General features: G+C 37.7%; 1 protein-coding gene across 5 annotated transcripts in view; it reads right to left on the bottom strand.

Moving 5' to 3' along the window:
- Positions 1 to 16,069, bottom strand: part of OSBPL8 (oxysterol binding protein like 8) — a 176,520-nt gene that overhangs the window by 103,900 nt on the left and 56,551 nt on the right. For 2 of the 5 annotated variants that reach the window (XM_005655643.3, XM_021092052.1), the window contains exon 3: positions 834 to 870. The exons of 2 other annotated variants lie outside the window; for them this stretch is intronic. In XM_005655643.3, coding sequence (XP_005655700.1) covers positions 834 to 870 — 37 coding nt within the window. Of the gene's footprint in view, positions 1 to 833; positions 871 to 5,352; positions 5,934 to 16,069 lie in introns of all 5 variants that reach the window. One more of the 5 variants, XM_021092053.1, reaches the window with a different exon arrangement.

The raw sequence follows: 16,069 nt of genomic DNA on the forward strand, positions 1-16,069 counted from the left end.
CACATGCTTTTTTTCATCATGTACCCCCGAAGCTAGCATAGTGGTCAAAAACATTTTTCTGGACATAAATTTAAAGGGCATATCTTTAGGAGTTCCTGTCGTGGCTCAGCAGAAATGAATCTGACTAGCATCCATGAGGACGCAGGTTTGATCCCTGGCCTTGCTCAGTGGGTTAAGGATCCGGCATTGCTATGAGCTGTAGTGTAGGTCGAAGATGTGGCTCGGATCAGGCATTGCTGTGACTGTGGTGTAGGCCAGCAGCTACAGCTCTGATTTGACCCCTAGCCTGGGAATCTCCATATGCCATAGGTACGGCCCTAAAAAGACAAAAAGGGAAAAAAAAAAGGTTTCACTTATGAACTCACCAAAGTATAAATAAATTTTCTTCATAACCAATTATATTATGCAAAAATTCTGACAAAATAAAGCAATATTTCTCATTTTCATATGGGAATTAATTGATTGTACCATGTCCAACCTCTAAATAGTCTGATCTATGCTTTGTGATGACTACAGAGAGAATACAACAAAGAATTATTAATTCATAATTTATAACATGAATTTCTAAATTATGAATTAGATAATTGGCTAAGTAAATAATCCATTTGTAGATGATCAAGATGTAAATATATAAACACTATCAATCTCAGATGGGTACTCAGACTGACAACAGATGGGTACTGAATGATCATTTATATTCTTTACATTTCAATGCCTGGAAAGAAAAGTAGAAGACTTAATAATCAAAAAGTAAATACTACATGCCTTTAAATAAGTACATATCAAAATATTATCACGTCTCCAAACATGCTATTCAAACTTTAGCTACTTACTTGATGGCCCAAGGACATCTTTGCTATCACCAAGAAGCTTTTAATGCAGGGTAATTTGAGCAGCAAACAAATACAATCCAAACCAGGAAGAAGCAAAATGCATCAGGATTGAAGCAGTAGTGAAACAAAAGGACAAGGAAAATAGCATTAGTTTATAAGTAGAAAGCACATGCATATCAATTCTAATAATCATAATTCATGAGGAATTTTTTTCCCCACATAAAGAGATCTTGACTTAGGCATTATCAAATGTTTGTTTTAAGTCTGGAAAATGAAAGTGGAAAGAGAAAAATAAAATCACCCAAGTATTTTGTTTTGAAAATTACTGAAGTGAAAAATTACTTTCAAGTATAATTCAAGATAGGGGTTAGGAGTGGTAAAAATTATTTAGAAATGTAAAGGACAGTCAAAAGTACTCATTCTTTAAATTAGAGTAGTTTAAAAACAGCCATGCACTATTAAATATTAGTTCTGCATGCCATAAAAGCCCTTATCATTAAAGAGAAATTTAGTCTGTTTCTTCTACAAAAAGAAAGGAGTTTACTGAATGCTTATATTACACCAAGCATTGGGCAAAAAGCTTTTACAAAGACCTTGACAAAATGGAACAATTTATTTCTCAAAGGGCAAAAAAGAGGAATACTGATTAGAAGAACAATACATTTTATTAAGTCAGAGAAAACTTTCTTAGGAACCACTAATATCAAGCATATGATCTAGAGCTACTAGTCTAAGAAATGTCAAGAACCAATTCTTAAATGACTGATTTGCTATCAATGAAAAGAAACAGGAAAAAGATTGTTAACTTTTGACTGGTAACTTTTTAAAATGTACGAAATGACACTAAATGTCACCTATAGACAAGTGTTTTGGTCTCCCTTAGCAGGAACCAAGCGCTTATTTAGCTCTCCTTCACTTCAAATACCAGACATATTTCTGTCATATGAATCTGATTCTAGGAGTTCCCGTTGTGGCACAGTGGTTAACGAATCTGAGTAGGAACCATGAGGTTGAGGGTTCAATCCCTGGACTTGCTCAGTGGGTCAAGGATCTGGCATTGCCGTGAGCTGTGGTATAGGTTGCAGAAGCGGCTCGGATCCCGCGTTGCTCTGGCTCTGGCGTAGGCTGGTGGCTACGGCTCCAAGTGGACCCCTAGCCTGGGAATCTCCATATGCTGGGGGAGCAGACCTAGAAAAGGCAAAAAAAAAAAAAAAAAAAAAATCTGATTCTACTAGATTAATCCAGTATTTTTTTTAGACTGAGGCCTTGGAGACTAATCAAAGTAAACACTGTCTAGTCTTATCATTGATCTACCATCCGTCAATCTATCCATCCAAATATTCACTGAGTACCTACTACCTTAGACAGGTATCATTTTAGGTACCAAGGGGTATGGCAGTGAACAAAACAGACAAAAATCCTGCCCTTGTGGTTGTATATTATAGTGGGGAAGATAACAATGTAATAAAAATTTGTTGGATATTATATAGTATCAACATTAAGGAAAAAATAAGCAGAAAATGAAGGCATAAAATGTTACAGAAGAGGGGAGTTCCCTTCGTGGCTCAGTGGTTAACAAATCTGACTAGGAACCATGACATTGCGGGTTCGATCCCTGGCCTTGCTCAGTGGGTTAAGGATCCGACGTTTCGACGAGCTGTGGTGTAGGTCACAGACGCGACTGCTGTGGCTGTGGTGTAGGCCGGGGGCTACAGCTCCAATTAGACCCCTAGCCTGGGAACCTCCATATGCTGTGGAGGCGGCCCTAGAAAAGGCAAAACGACAACAAAAAAAAAAAGTTACAGAAGAGGGAGTTAAAATTTTAGACAGGTTGGGAATATTCCAAGGAGAGGGAGGATCAAGTATAGCGTAGAGGACTGGGATGGGAGCAAGTCTGGAGTGTGTGCAGAACAGTAAAAAGGCCAGAGGGCTGAAACACAATGTAAGTAGGAGATAGTAGAAGAAGTCAAAGAAGTAAAAAGCTGTAGGACTTTGCAGGACCTGGTCAGAACTTTCTATTCTGAATGAGATGGGGAGTCACTGGATGGTTCTGAGAAAAGGACTGACATATCTGATTATGGGTTGTTTTTTTTGTTTGTTTGTTTTTGTTTTCATTTTTTAGGGCCTGCACCTGCGGCATATGGAGGTTCCTAGGCTAGGTGTCAGATGGGAGCTGTAGCTTCTGGCCTATGCCACAGCCACAGCAACTCGGGATCTGAGCCGTGTCTGTGACCTACACCACAGCTCACAGCAACGCCGGATCCTTAACCCATTGTGCAAGGCCAGGGATCGAACCCGCAACCTCATGATTCCTAGTAGGATTTGTTAACCACTGAGACACGACGGCAACTCTGAGGTTTAATATTAGTTTACATGAGTGTACTTCACAGGTTTTTGTTAAAGCAATATATAAACATAAGGCAGAATAACAAAAGACAAAGACCAGGAAAGGACCAAGAAGGAATGGTCAATTTAAGAATTTAAGTTAATTCCCTACACTATCACTTAGGCCACATTGCTCCACCACTTAAAAACATTTGATTGAGTTCCCATTGTGGCACAGCAGCAATGAATCCGATTAGGAACCAGGGGGTTTCGGGTTCGATCCCTGGCCTCACTCAGTGGGGTGATGATCTGGCAGACGTGGCTCGGATCTGGCGTTGCTGTGGCTGTGGTGTAGGCCAGCAGCTGTAGCTCTGATAGGACCCCTAGCCTGGGAACCCCCATATGCCATGGGTGCAGCCCTAAAAAGACAAAAGACAAAAAAAAAAAAAACCCAAAAAACACTGCACCCACCCGTTAGAAAGTAAGTGCCACACCCTGAAATTTAAATCTATAATTTGACCCAATTATTCATTCCACAGAAACGTTCTGATCTCCTATGAGACAGCCTTGAAACTATATAATTTCACTTACTTAAGTTAAATTATCTGTCTAATAAATTGATTGTTCACAGCGATGTGCAATATTCTCCCTGCTTTGTTCTTGCTCCCCTGTTCTACAGCTCCAAAGTTCTCTGACTTGAAGGCTCAACTCAAATTGCCAATTCTGCAACCAAAATTCAAGCTGAAGTTATCTTCCCCAAAATCTATCTTCCCCTAGTTCTTTAATAATGCATCATTAGTTATAATATTTCTCTGCTGCTACCATAAAGAAATAGAATCAAGTTGTTACTTAACTTTTTCCTAAAATTAAATGGTTTTAGTACAGTGCTGTCAAATAGAATAATTATTGGATAATTCAAGTCCAGTGCAACTTTATTTCTTCCCAGCCCAAAGTAACTGACCACTCTCTAACATTTGCCACGCTGACCACTCCTCTTTTCAAAACTCTCTCCCCTTCCTTAATTTCCAAGCTATTTTCTCTCCTTTCTCTTTTCCTTCTCTCCTCCTTAGGACCATTATTTCCCTAGGCTGTGTTCTAGAATCTCTTTTGTCCCCATGCAACATAATTTCCCCAGGTGATTCCACTGACTTGATTTTCAAATGGACTCTATTCACCGCAACTCCCCAGATTAGTTTCCCACAGTAACCCCTCCTGAACCCTTAGGGCCTTCTCAATCACTCCCTTGGTACATTCTTATCATTCCAGAAAAATTACCATGTCCTTGGTAAGGGTATTCCTGACCTCCCATGCATAACAAGGGGATACCACATTCTAGGTAGACATAACAAAGGGAGACTCACTCCATCTGTATTGTTACTGCATCTTTCTATCAGGCAGAACTGCCCACAGAGTTCCATGTGTTCCTAAAGACCATCTCCCTGAGAGAGGAGGTGGAAAGACCCCTCACCCACCTTACTTCCAAACATCAACATTTACAGTCTAACCACTACAGTCTGCCTAACAGAATTGAGGACTCTACACTTGACTCTTATCTCTGCCTAGAAAGCTTCTTTAGGACTCTGTTCGATAGTCACTGCATCAGAATATTTCCATGATATTCATAGAAAAGAGCAACACATATCTCCTATTCTAGTTCTATCCTCCTTATGCTGCTTTATCTTTCATCACAACAATCATCACATAACATGGTATATATTTATGTATATTTTTGTCTTTCTCCAATGGAATGTTAGCTCCACTAGTGTAGAAACTTTGTTTATTCTGTTCACTATAATCTCTTTTAAAATTAGAACAAACCTTGAATACCGTAGACTTTCAAACGCTAAATGAATGAATAAGGGCATGAATAAACAAAAGGCTTAGTTATTATAGTCCTAATACCTAGTAAATAATTTGTTATATATAGTTCATTGAGTTCCTCTGTTTATTAAATGATTTAGTTAAATATCTTATGGCAAAAAAAAAACCACATCTTGCTCATCTTTGTATTTTCCAAAATTTAACATTCTGCATGCTTAAAATAGGTTCACAAAAAACTAATACGGACTAAAATCATGAAATCTGAATTCTAAACATACTCCATCAAAAATCTTGAATATAGTTTTTTCATTTGCTCATGAGATGTTAGCGTCCTAAAGTTCTGTTAAACTAACAATTCAACACAGAAAATTACCTCAATCCTAAGAACATTCTTAGCTGTAACTTAGAGTATATTTGTATTTTCTTCAACTATTAGTCTCTGACCATCATATATGCTCAAATTCCATTACTAGAAATTCCTGCATGCTTTTTCTTAAATATTTCGCTCCTTTATAAGTAATGCTGATACAAATTCACCACTGTTTTTTGATAATGGATTATATTTCTTCTGCTATCAGTGGTCTCTTGATGGGATTAAACCAACCTCCTTCAACAAGATCTTAACATTTAAGGGAAGTTCAAAATCAGTCAGTATGATGTCAGTTGCAACTGATATCACTCATCCCGTGAGGATGCTGTTGAGGTCTGTGATTATAAAACAAGAAAGAGGAGTTCCCACTGTGGCCCAGCAGAAACAAATCTGACTTATATCCTCGAGGACACAGGTTCAATCCCTGGTCTCGCTCAGTGTTAAGGATCTGGTGTTGCTGTGAGCTGTGGTATAGGTTGTAGACGTGGCTTGGATCCCATGTTGTTGTGGCTGTGGTGTTGTGGCAACCGCAGCTTTGATTCAATCCCTAGCCTTGGAAACCTACATACATAGAGGGTGCAGCCCTAAAAAGACAAAAAAAAAAAAAAAAAAAGAGAGAGAGAGAGAGAGAAAAGTTAAAAGAACAAAACTTATTACCGTGGCCTTTGACCTCATTAACATTCTCCTCTATGTCTGACCTAACCATCCATAGTTACCTGAAAAGGGTATAAAATAACAGCTCAACAGAAACCCATGTTATCACTATCATATTAACCAGTTATATGAGGTAGCTCATGTGCATTAGTATTTCAGTCTATGATGTTTAATCTTATAACTTCTTTACACAATTTCGAGTTTCAGTCTGAAACAAAAGCTTATATTACGTGGAATTTCATATTGACCAATTCTTTACACAGATACATGAGCCTGCCTGAAATCATGACCAGAATCTGAATTAAGACGTAAGAACTCTTTAACAAATACCTTCTTTCCTTCTAAAGTTCTATTCCATTTCTAACAAATCACTCATTAGTATATTACATTGTTCTGTATCAAGCCACAGATAAGACTACTACTAATAATATGAAAACATCAACCTCCGTGACTCAGAATATCTACCACACATAAAAACACAGCTAGCAACTGCTCTTCATGTGTCAGCCACTATGTGGTGCCTAAAATGCCAAAAAACTCACCCCTGATAGAAAAGTCAAAATTAGTTACAAGAGAACAAAACTTTGGGTTAAATAAAATAGATCATGGATCACACATTTTTTCAAAGTATACATTATATTAGGTAATGCACATAAAAACTTTAAAGAGATACTTAAAAGGCTAGGTGTAATATAGATCATTTTATAACATAAAAATATTAGTCTTACATTCAATGACAAGAATAACAGACTTAGAGTCTCTGTATTTAAATCCTAGCATGGCCTACTCACTAGCATATGCGATCTTAGAAAGGTTACTAACCTCTTTAGAGACTCAGTTTCTTCATGTCTAAAAACAGAGTAATGACTACTTCACAGTAGTAGGTAGAGAATTAAATGAAAAAGTATAAGACACCAAGCCCAGATGAAGGCACACAGTAAGTCTGCAAAAAATAACGTTTTTTTCTCTCCACACAAATAGAGTAAGTAACCCAAATATGGAAAGCGCAAACTTTATAAATCTATGGGAAAAAGCAAAATCCCAAAAAGGACATAGTGTCTACTCTGCTACTATGACTTCACAGGTTTAACTGCCTTTTACCTAGACTACACAACTGCATGCTAACTTGTTCCATGAGCTAATTGCTTCTATTTCTATGGTTCTCAACCTTAGCTGGACAATGAAATCAGCTAGGAAAAAGTACTGATGTCTGTGTCTCACCCTCTCAGATTCTAATTCAATTGAACAAGGGTGCAGTCTGAGTACTTGGATTTTTCAGAACACCCTAGAAAATACTAAAGCTTGGTTGCTCCTCCCTCCAATATCCATAATGCTGCCAAGATAATTTTCCTAAGCCACACACTCTGAACAAGCAGTCTCTCCACTCAAAAAAAAAAAAAAAAAAAAAAAAATTAACAGTTTGACATTACCTTAAAAACAAAATTCCCAAACTGTAAAAATAGTATTCGAGGCTCTGTATAATCTGATTCAAAAATCATAGATGAGATGCAGTAAAGGAAAATGCAAAGCTTAGTCTCTGAAGCCAAACTATATCCCAGTTCTGCCACTTAATAGCTCTGTGACTCTGAGCAACTTTCTCATCTCTCTGTGTCCTCATCTATTTACTAATGAGATATAAATAATATTATCTCATAGGATTATGTGAAGATTACATGAGTTTATCTGCAAAGCACTTGGAACAGCTCTTGGCACGTGACAGAAATTTAACAAATGTTAATTGTTATTCATTTCCTCTAACTTTATTTTCTACTAATTCCCCTAAAGCAGCAAATAATATTGCCCCTGGGACCTAAAATGTGTTCAAAACATGGTACAGTCAGTCATAAACCCGGCAAGGTACTATGTGTATAGATGTTTTCAATGATGGTAGGCTTGTTTTCTTTACTCAATAAATGTTTGGCCAAAATTTAATTGTGTGTGTGTGTACATGTGTGTGTGTACATTTACATACAAGCATATAAACATAAATTCATACACACATATGTAAACTCATTCCCTCTCTCAAAGCTCCATTCCTGCAGTTTTCACAGTATTAACTTAAGGTGACCTCTGGGGAGTTACCATAATGGCTCAGCAATAACAAGCCCGATTAGTATCCATGACAGGATGGGTTCAGTCCTTGGCCTTGATCAGAGGGCTAAGGATTGAGCATTGCTGTGAGCTATGGTGCAGGTCACAGACACAGCTCCGATCTGGCATTGCTGTGGCTGTGGCGCAGGCCGGAGGCTACAGCTCGGATTTGACCCCTAGCCTGGGAACTCCCATCTGTCACAGTGCAGCCCTTAAAAGACAAAAAACAAACAAATAAAACTTAAGGTGATTTCTGAAGCAGTCGTAAGTTAATGGAAACCTACTAAGGTGATGTGAGGTCTGGATAAAAATCTCTTCATTGCTCTATTCTCACTAGATAGTTGGACAGGTGGAGATTTTCTCGACTTTTTAATCAAATTTTGTCTTTATGTATCTCTAACATGCTAAAATTCTAATCATTCAAATGTCTTTCTGAGGTTTTGTGGGACTCTCATCTTTTTTTTTTTTTAAGTAAAAATAAATTTAAGATTCTTTCTTGCTTTTTTTTTTTTTGGACTTGCCCATGGCGTGTGGAAGTTTCCAGGCCCGCACCACTGTTGTGACGACGCCAGATCCCTAATCCACTGTGCGACAGGCGAATTTCCAGAAATTTAAGATTTTTAACACACATGATTTTAACTGAGTTAACTGCAGAGCAGTGAGTACCTTGGCTTTAATTATATTCTGCTTACAAAAAGCAACTGTATATCTTAAAACTCAGGAGAAACAGCAAATGATAATGTTTATGAAAAATCTTCAATCCAATACTTTTAAAAACTGAATGACTTCAATATTTACGGATATTGAAAGAAAAACATAAATCTTTAAAGCCATGTTCCCTTTTCAAGTCTAATTTAGCAAAACAAACAGCTTTCTACCAGGTAAATGACAAAAACTACCTACTTGAGAGTAAGTTAAAGGTTCCACTTCTGATTTTTAAACTGAAGGCTTATCACAGCTGGTAAAGATTTTAATCATATAGCTAACAGTTATTTGCTTTTAAAGTGTTAGTTGCTGCAAGTTTATTTTTTTATTTTTTTTTGTCTTTTCCAGGGTCTCATCTTTGGCATGTGGAGGTTCCCAGGCTAGAGGTCTAATCGGAGCTGTTGCCACTGGCCTACGCCAGAGCCACAGCAATGCCAGATCCGAGCCGTGTATGCTACTCACACCTCAGCTCATGGCAACACCAGATCCTTAACCTACTGAGCGAGACCAGGGATCAAACCCGCAACTTCATGGTTCCTAGTCGGATTCGTTAACCACTGAGCCACGACAGGAACTCCTAGTTGCTGCAAGTTTAAATAAGGTGTTCTCAAACCTCGGGGTCTCCAGATTTCTTTCACTCCTCAAAATTACCAAAGACTCCAAAGGGCTGTTGTTTATGTGGATTATACCTATTGATATTTGCTGTATTAGAAATTAAAAGTGAAAACTTCATTATCTTTGCCAGATTAACAAAGATAGAAGGTACTTTTCCTTAATAATTGTGATGAAATGGCATTTTATCTTTGTGGTCTCCTTCCAAAAGCCCATAAGGTCAGTCTAACTATAAGAAAAACAATCAGACAAATCCGAAATAAGGGACATGGTAAATTACTTAACCAGCACTCTTCAAAGCTGTCAAGGTCATCAAAAACAAGGGAAGTCTAAGAAATCATAAGTTCCAAGAGGACCTTAGAAAGATGTGATAACTAACTGGTATGTGCTATCCTGATGGGATTCCAGAATGAAAAAGCATATTAGGTAAAAACTAAGGAAATCTGAGGCGAAATACGGACTTCAGTTAATAGCTTATCAATTTGGATTCATTAATTACAGCAAATGCACCATGCTAATATGCTAATAATAGAGGAAACTGGGTACAAGCTATATGGAACTCTGTATTCACAATTTTTCTTTTGCTTTTTAGGGCCGCAACCACAGCATATGCAGGTTCCCAGGCTAGGGGTCTAATTGGAGCTACAGCTGCTGGCCTACACCATAGCCACAGCACCATCAGATCTGAGCCACGTCTGCAACCTACACCACAGCTCACTGCAATGCAGGATCCTTAACCCACTAAGCAAAGCCAGGGATCAAAGCTCAAACCTCATGGTTCCTAGTCAGATTTGTTTTCACTGTGCCATGATGGGAACTCCCACAATTTTTCTCTAAGCCTACAACTCCTCTAAAAAATGAAGTTTATTTAAATTTAAAACAAACAAACAAAAAAAACCCCACTGCTTAGGAGTTCCTGTTGTGGCATAGGGAAAATGAATCCGACTAGAATCCATGAGGATGCAGGCTCGATCCCTTGTCTTACTCAGTGGGTTGGGGATCCAGCGTTGCCGTGAGCTGTGGTGCGGGCTGCAGATGCAGCTCAGATCCCATGTTGCTGGGGCTGTGGCGTAGGCCAGCAGCTGTCGCTCTGATTCAACCCCCAAACTGGGAACTTCTATATGCCACAGGTGGGGCCCTAAAAAGCAAAAAGTAAATTAAAAAATAAAAAAAAACACACTGCTTATGAAAAAAACAAGAAAATCTGAAAACATAAGAAGAATTCACAAACATACACTTCATTAGTCATAATCACACTTCATACAATCTTGGATAAAACTGCATTGTACATTCATGAGAGAATGAGAAAAAAAGCAAATAACATTAAGTACCACGGTATTACTACAAAAATAACTTCAACATCATAGATTCTCTGAAAAGTCCTTGAGTTCCACAGTCCTGGGAATACACTGAGAAAATCTCCAAGCATGATGAAAATACAAAGATTTTTGCCTTGGAAGCTGGCTGACAGATTGTGTACACCACTGGCTATTTCTTTCACTTTTTCAAAATTAATAATCTTTTCTGTAATTTAGCTCAAATTTATTAAAGAGTCCCAAATGTATTCAAGAGTACCTGCAAAAATTTGACATTATATTACTCAAGCCTCTAATAGGAATAAGAATAACCACTAACAAAACCTGCCTGAAAAGAAGATATGGTAAGAATCTAAGTATCCTGGAGTTCCCATCGTGGTGCAGCGGAAACAAATCCGACTAAGAACCATGAGGTTGCAGGTTCAATCCCTGGCCTCGCTCAGTCAGTTAAGGATCCGGCGTTGCCGTGGGCTGTGGCACAGGTCGCAGAAGCAGCTTGGATCTGGCGTTGTCGTGGCTGTGGTATAGGCCGACAGCAACAGCTTCTAGCCTAGGAACCTTCATATGCCGTGAGTGCAGCCCTAAAAAGCAAAAAAAAAAAAAGCAAAAAAAAAAAAAAAAAAGGAAGAAGAAAAGAAAAGAATCTAAGTATCCAAACGATAGGAAAAAATACAGAATGGCATTTTCCCACTTGGGAAGTTCAAACATTTACAAATATTTAAGTACTACTATTAATTTATACTCATTTTGAATTAACAGACCTAAGCAATGATCATCAATGGCTGCTATCACAAGAAGAGACAATCAGACATTATGCGCCTCCTGACAGTAAAGCAAAACAACATCAATGAAGTATTTTTGTAAAAAAAAGACTGAACCTGAACCCAAGCAAGCCTCAAATTAGGATTATCTAATGACCAATTTGCAAGAAATACAAGTAACTGAAGAACACATTAAACAACCACCATGGGGGAAAATTCAGGTTGCAGTAAATGCTACAAAACAAACTACCTTATTTCTTCAATAGATTGAAAACGAAAATTAAAAATTGAAGAAGAGCAAGTTTCTGTGGTGGCTCAGAGGTTAACAAACCCGACTAGGATCCAGGAGGACAGAGGTTCAATCCCTGGCCTCGCTCAGTGGGTTAAGGATCTGGCAATGCTGTGAGCTGTGGTGTAGGTCACAGACGAGGCTCGGATCTGGTGTTGCTCTGGCTGTGGTGTAGCCCAGCAGCTCCAGCTCTGCTTCGACCCCTAGTTGGGAAACCTCCATATGCTGCAAGTGCAGCTCTAAAAAAAAAGCAAAAAAAAAAAAAATTTGGAAAGGAGAAATCAAAAACAGATGCAGGAAAGACTTAAAAGACGAAAAAAGACTTAAACTGACTTATCAACCAGGTCCAACACAAATAAAAAACATATTTATAAGACAATCAGGGGAGTTCCTGTTGTGGCTCAGCAGAAACAAATCTGATTAGCATCCATGAGGATGCAGGTTCGATCCCTGGCCTCACTCAGTGGGTTAAGGATCTGGCATTGCAGTAAGTTGTGGTGTAGGTAGGAGATGCGGCTCGGATCTCGTGTTGCTGTGGTGGAGGCCAGCAGCTGCAGTTCCAATTTGACCCCTAGCCTGGGATCCTCCATGCACTGCTGGTGCAGTCCTAAAAAAAAAAAAAGACGAAAAAATTAGGTATGTTAAAGCAATGACCAATTATTTGATACTACAGAATTACTCATTTTTAGGGTAATAATAGTATTTATGGTTAAAGTTTGAAAGAAAAGTCTCTATATTTTAGAGATATATATTGAAATAGTTATGAATAAAATAAATTTTTCCAAAAAATATGGGGTGGGAAGTGGGAATATACATGAAACAAGACTGACTTGAGTTGACAGTGCTGTAGATGAGTGATGAGTACATCAGGATTCATTATACTAGTTCATCTTATTTTAAAAAACATATTTCAAATTTTATATAATAAAGACTTCAAGAAAGATTACTTCTGGAGTTCCCGTTGTGGCATAGCGGAAGCAAATCCGACTAGGAACCATGAGGTTGTGGGTTCAATCCCTGGCCTTGCTCAGTGGGTTAAGGATCCGGCGTTGCCGTGAGCTGTGGTGTAGGTCGCAGATGCGGCTTGGATCTGGCATTGTTGTGGCTGTGGTGCAGGCCAGCAGCTACAGCTCTGATTAGACCCCTAGCCTGGGAACCTCCATATGCCACAGGTGTGGCCCTAAAATCCAAAAAAAAAAGAAAGAAAGAAAGATTACTTCTATTAACATTCTTGAATATGTAATTAATATAAAGTATTATAGCTGGCAAGCAGCTATTGGGAAGATGAAGCTATTTTAATATAAGAGAGAATAAGTATGTAGGTGTATAAAATTTCCAGTTATTTCATTTTTTTCATATGAACATCTTTGGGCAAGTTCCCATTGTGGCGTCGCAAAAATGAATCTGAATAGTATACAAAAGGATGCGAGTTTGATCCCTGGCCTTGCTCAGTGGGTTGGGGTTCCGGAGTTGCTGTGAGCTGTGGTGTAGGCCAGCAGCTACAGTTCTGATTTGAAGCCTGGGAACTTCCATATGCCCTGGGATGCATACCTAAAAAGCCAAAAAAAAAAAAAAGAAAAAAAGGAACATCTCTGCAACCTAAGAATTTACATAACTTAAGATCTCAATCTAACCGGCAACTCTCCAGGTGAGATGCCCTACCAAACTACCGATTTTTTGATTATTTAGCAGTAGGACCCATTCACTAGACTGGGATGCACCTGAGGTTAGAACTCTGACCTTCATAGGCAGAATAACAGCCTCCCACCTGCTGTGTAGCATAGTGAACTCTACTTAATATTCTGGGATAGCCCATACAGGAAAAGAATCTGAAAAAGAACAGACATGCGTACATGCATAACTGAATCACTTTGCTGTACAGCAGAAATTGTAAATGAGCTATAGTTCAATAACACTTTTAAAAATGAAAAAAAAAAAAAAAAAAGCAAAAATCCTGCCTCCCAAAGGTGTCCACATCCCAATGCCTGGAACCTGCGAATGATGAATGATGATAAAAGGGACTTTGCAGATGTGAAGTTAAAAATCTTGAGATAGGGAAGTTATTCAAAATTATCTGAGTGGGCTCAATGCAAGAAAGGCAAGAAGGAGATGAAACAACAAAAGCCAGAGGCTGAAGTAATGGGAGGGAGGGGCCATAAGCCAGTGAAAGAATGCAACCTCTATAGGCAGTTAAAAAGAAAGGAATTCTCCCCCTCAGAGCCTCCAGAATGAACAAAACACCTTGCTTTTAGACTTCTGATATCCAGAACCATAAGATAATAAATTTCTGTTGTTTTAAACAACTAAATTTGTGGTGAATTATAGCACTGAGGAACTAGCATAATTGACCAATGGTAAGATTTAACAGAGAAGCTTATCTCAGTTTAAATATAAAGACCTGAGCTCCCTTTTGAGAAACTGAGTTACCTATAACTCATGAACATGTGTTCACACCCACTGTCAGGGGATACTATAGATAGAATTCTTATATTAAGCAGGTCATTAGGCTAAATGACCTCTAAGTTTCCTGCGAAGACTAAGAGGGAAAAGCTGCCACAGGACTCATAGGTTTGCAAAAAGCTCTGCTGGTAGCATAATCTTTGTTAAAGATTAAAAGGAAAGGCACAAGGCACAAGTATATAAGCATTAGCCACACTCAGTAGGCAGGTCTCAAAGGATATTCAAATATTACATAAGCACATGTACCGAATTTGGTGGCGCATTTAGAATAGATGAGACAAGAAACTTCACAGCTCTTCTTCCCCATCCATTCCCACTTTGGGGTGGGGACAGGGTAATAAGAATAACCAAGTACCAGTGTGAAAATACTTTAAGAGGAAATACTGTCCTTATAAATATGCTATCACTAACAACATTAAATACACTGAATCAATAATGACAATGATGAAGCTTAACTAATAGTACAGCTGACCTTTGAACAATGCAGGATTGAACTGTGCAGTGGATTTTACAGTGGACTTACAGGTGGATTTTTTTCGATAGTAAATACCACAGCACTGCAGTTCAGTGGTTGGTTAAATCACAGATACCAAGGAAACCCTGTTCTGCACTGAGGGTCAGAGGCTTTACCCCAATAGTTCAAGGGTCAACTGTATTTAAACAAGAAAACAAAAAGAACAACATTTAAAATCTCTGACTCACTACTCAAAAATAATACTTGATGTTACCAAAATTGGGCAATTCCATTAATTTGTATGCCCATACACACAAACTATATGATGTTGCCAAATGTTATATATAGTAGCCATACTTCTTAGAACATGATTTAAAAGCTCTCAATAAACTCTAATAATATACCAACTTTACTTTATCAGCAGTGAATCGCAATAATTATGAAAATCTTGCCGAGTTTCAAAGTTTCAGGAAGTTGGGTCATCTCTGGGCCCAACAAGAAGATACTCATTTTACTACTTTCTGAGAATTACTGAACCAAATCATCTTTACAGTTCCTTTCACTTCAGAAAGCATTTAATTCAAATATTCAAGTTAAATTACAATCTTAAGAGTTCCTCAATTGAGAGTCCCTTACAATATAAAAAGATTCATACATATTTTAAAAACTTTTATTCTTTTCTAAAAAGTCATTTATATAATCAATTTTTAATATAACTAAAGATTTTGACCACTAATAGAACTTCTAAAGTAGTTTCCTCTGGTAACAATAATAAAAACAAGATACTAAGAGATCCTTAAGGTAAGACATATTTCATTTTGTTTAATCCTAAAATATATTTATTTCCCTTATTTAGTTTATCTCAATCCAGCAATAAAAATCCCTATACTTAAAGGATTTCTTAGTGGTTAATTTCTAAAGTGATGAATTCTGGACTTTTACAAAATATTTTTAGACAGGTATTAAGTGCACACTTGTGTTCTGAAGTACATTAATAGAGTATAAAGATTCAATTCTTATTTTTCAGTATTTACCACCTCAAACAATACTACCATAAAAACAGAACTATACACAACTGAAATAATAAATGAGCAAATGGATTTTTTAAAAAATAGAAAGCATAATCTCATGTAGAAGAAGAAAACTGAATAAATGGACACAAAAGTCACTTGAGTCCATCTCACACACAGAAGAAACTTAATGAACAACAGGAAGAATCTTGCTCTCGTTTTTTAAATAATGTGCTCTCTCAGTACCAACAGAATTTAGAATAAAAACTGATTAAAACTTTATCAATACAATGCAGATATTCTGTATAGAATTTAATACTCTCTATCTAGATATTTGCTTTAAAAGGTAACAAATTTTAAGCAATTCT

Source organism: Sus scrofa, chromosome 5 (assembly GCF_000003025.6).
Source record: "Sus scrofa isolate TJ Tabasco breed Duroc chromosome 5, Sscrofa11.1, whole genome shotgun sequence".
Classification (NCBI taxonomy): domain Eukaryota; kingdom Metazoa; phylum Chordata; class Mammalia; order Artiodactyla; family Suidae; genus Sus; species Sus scrofa.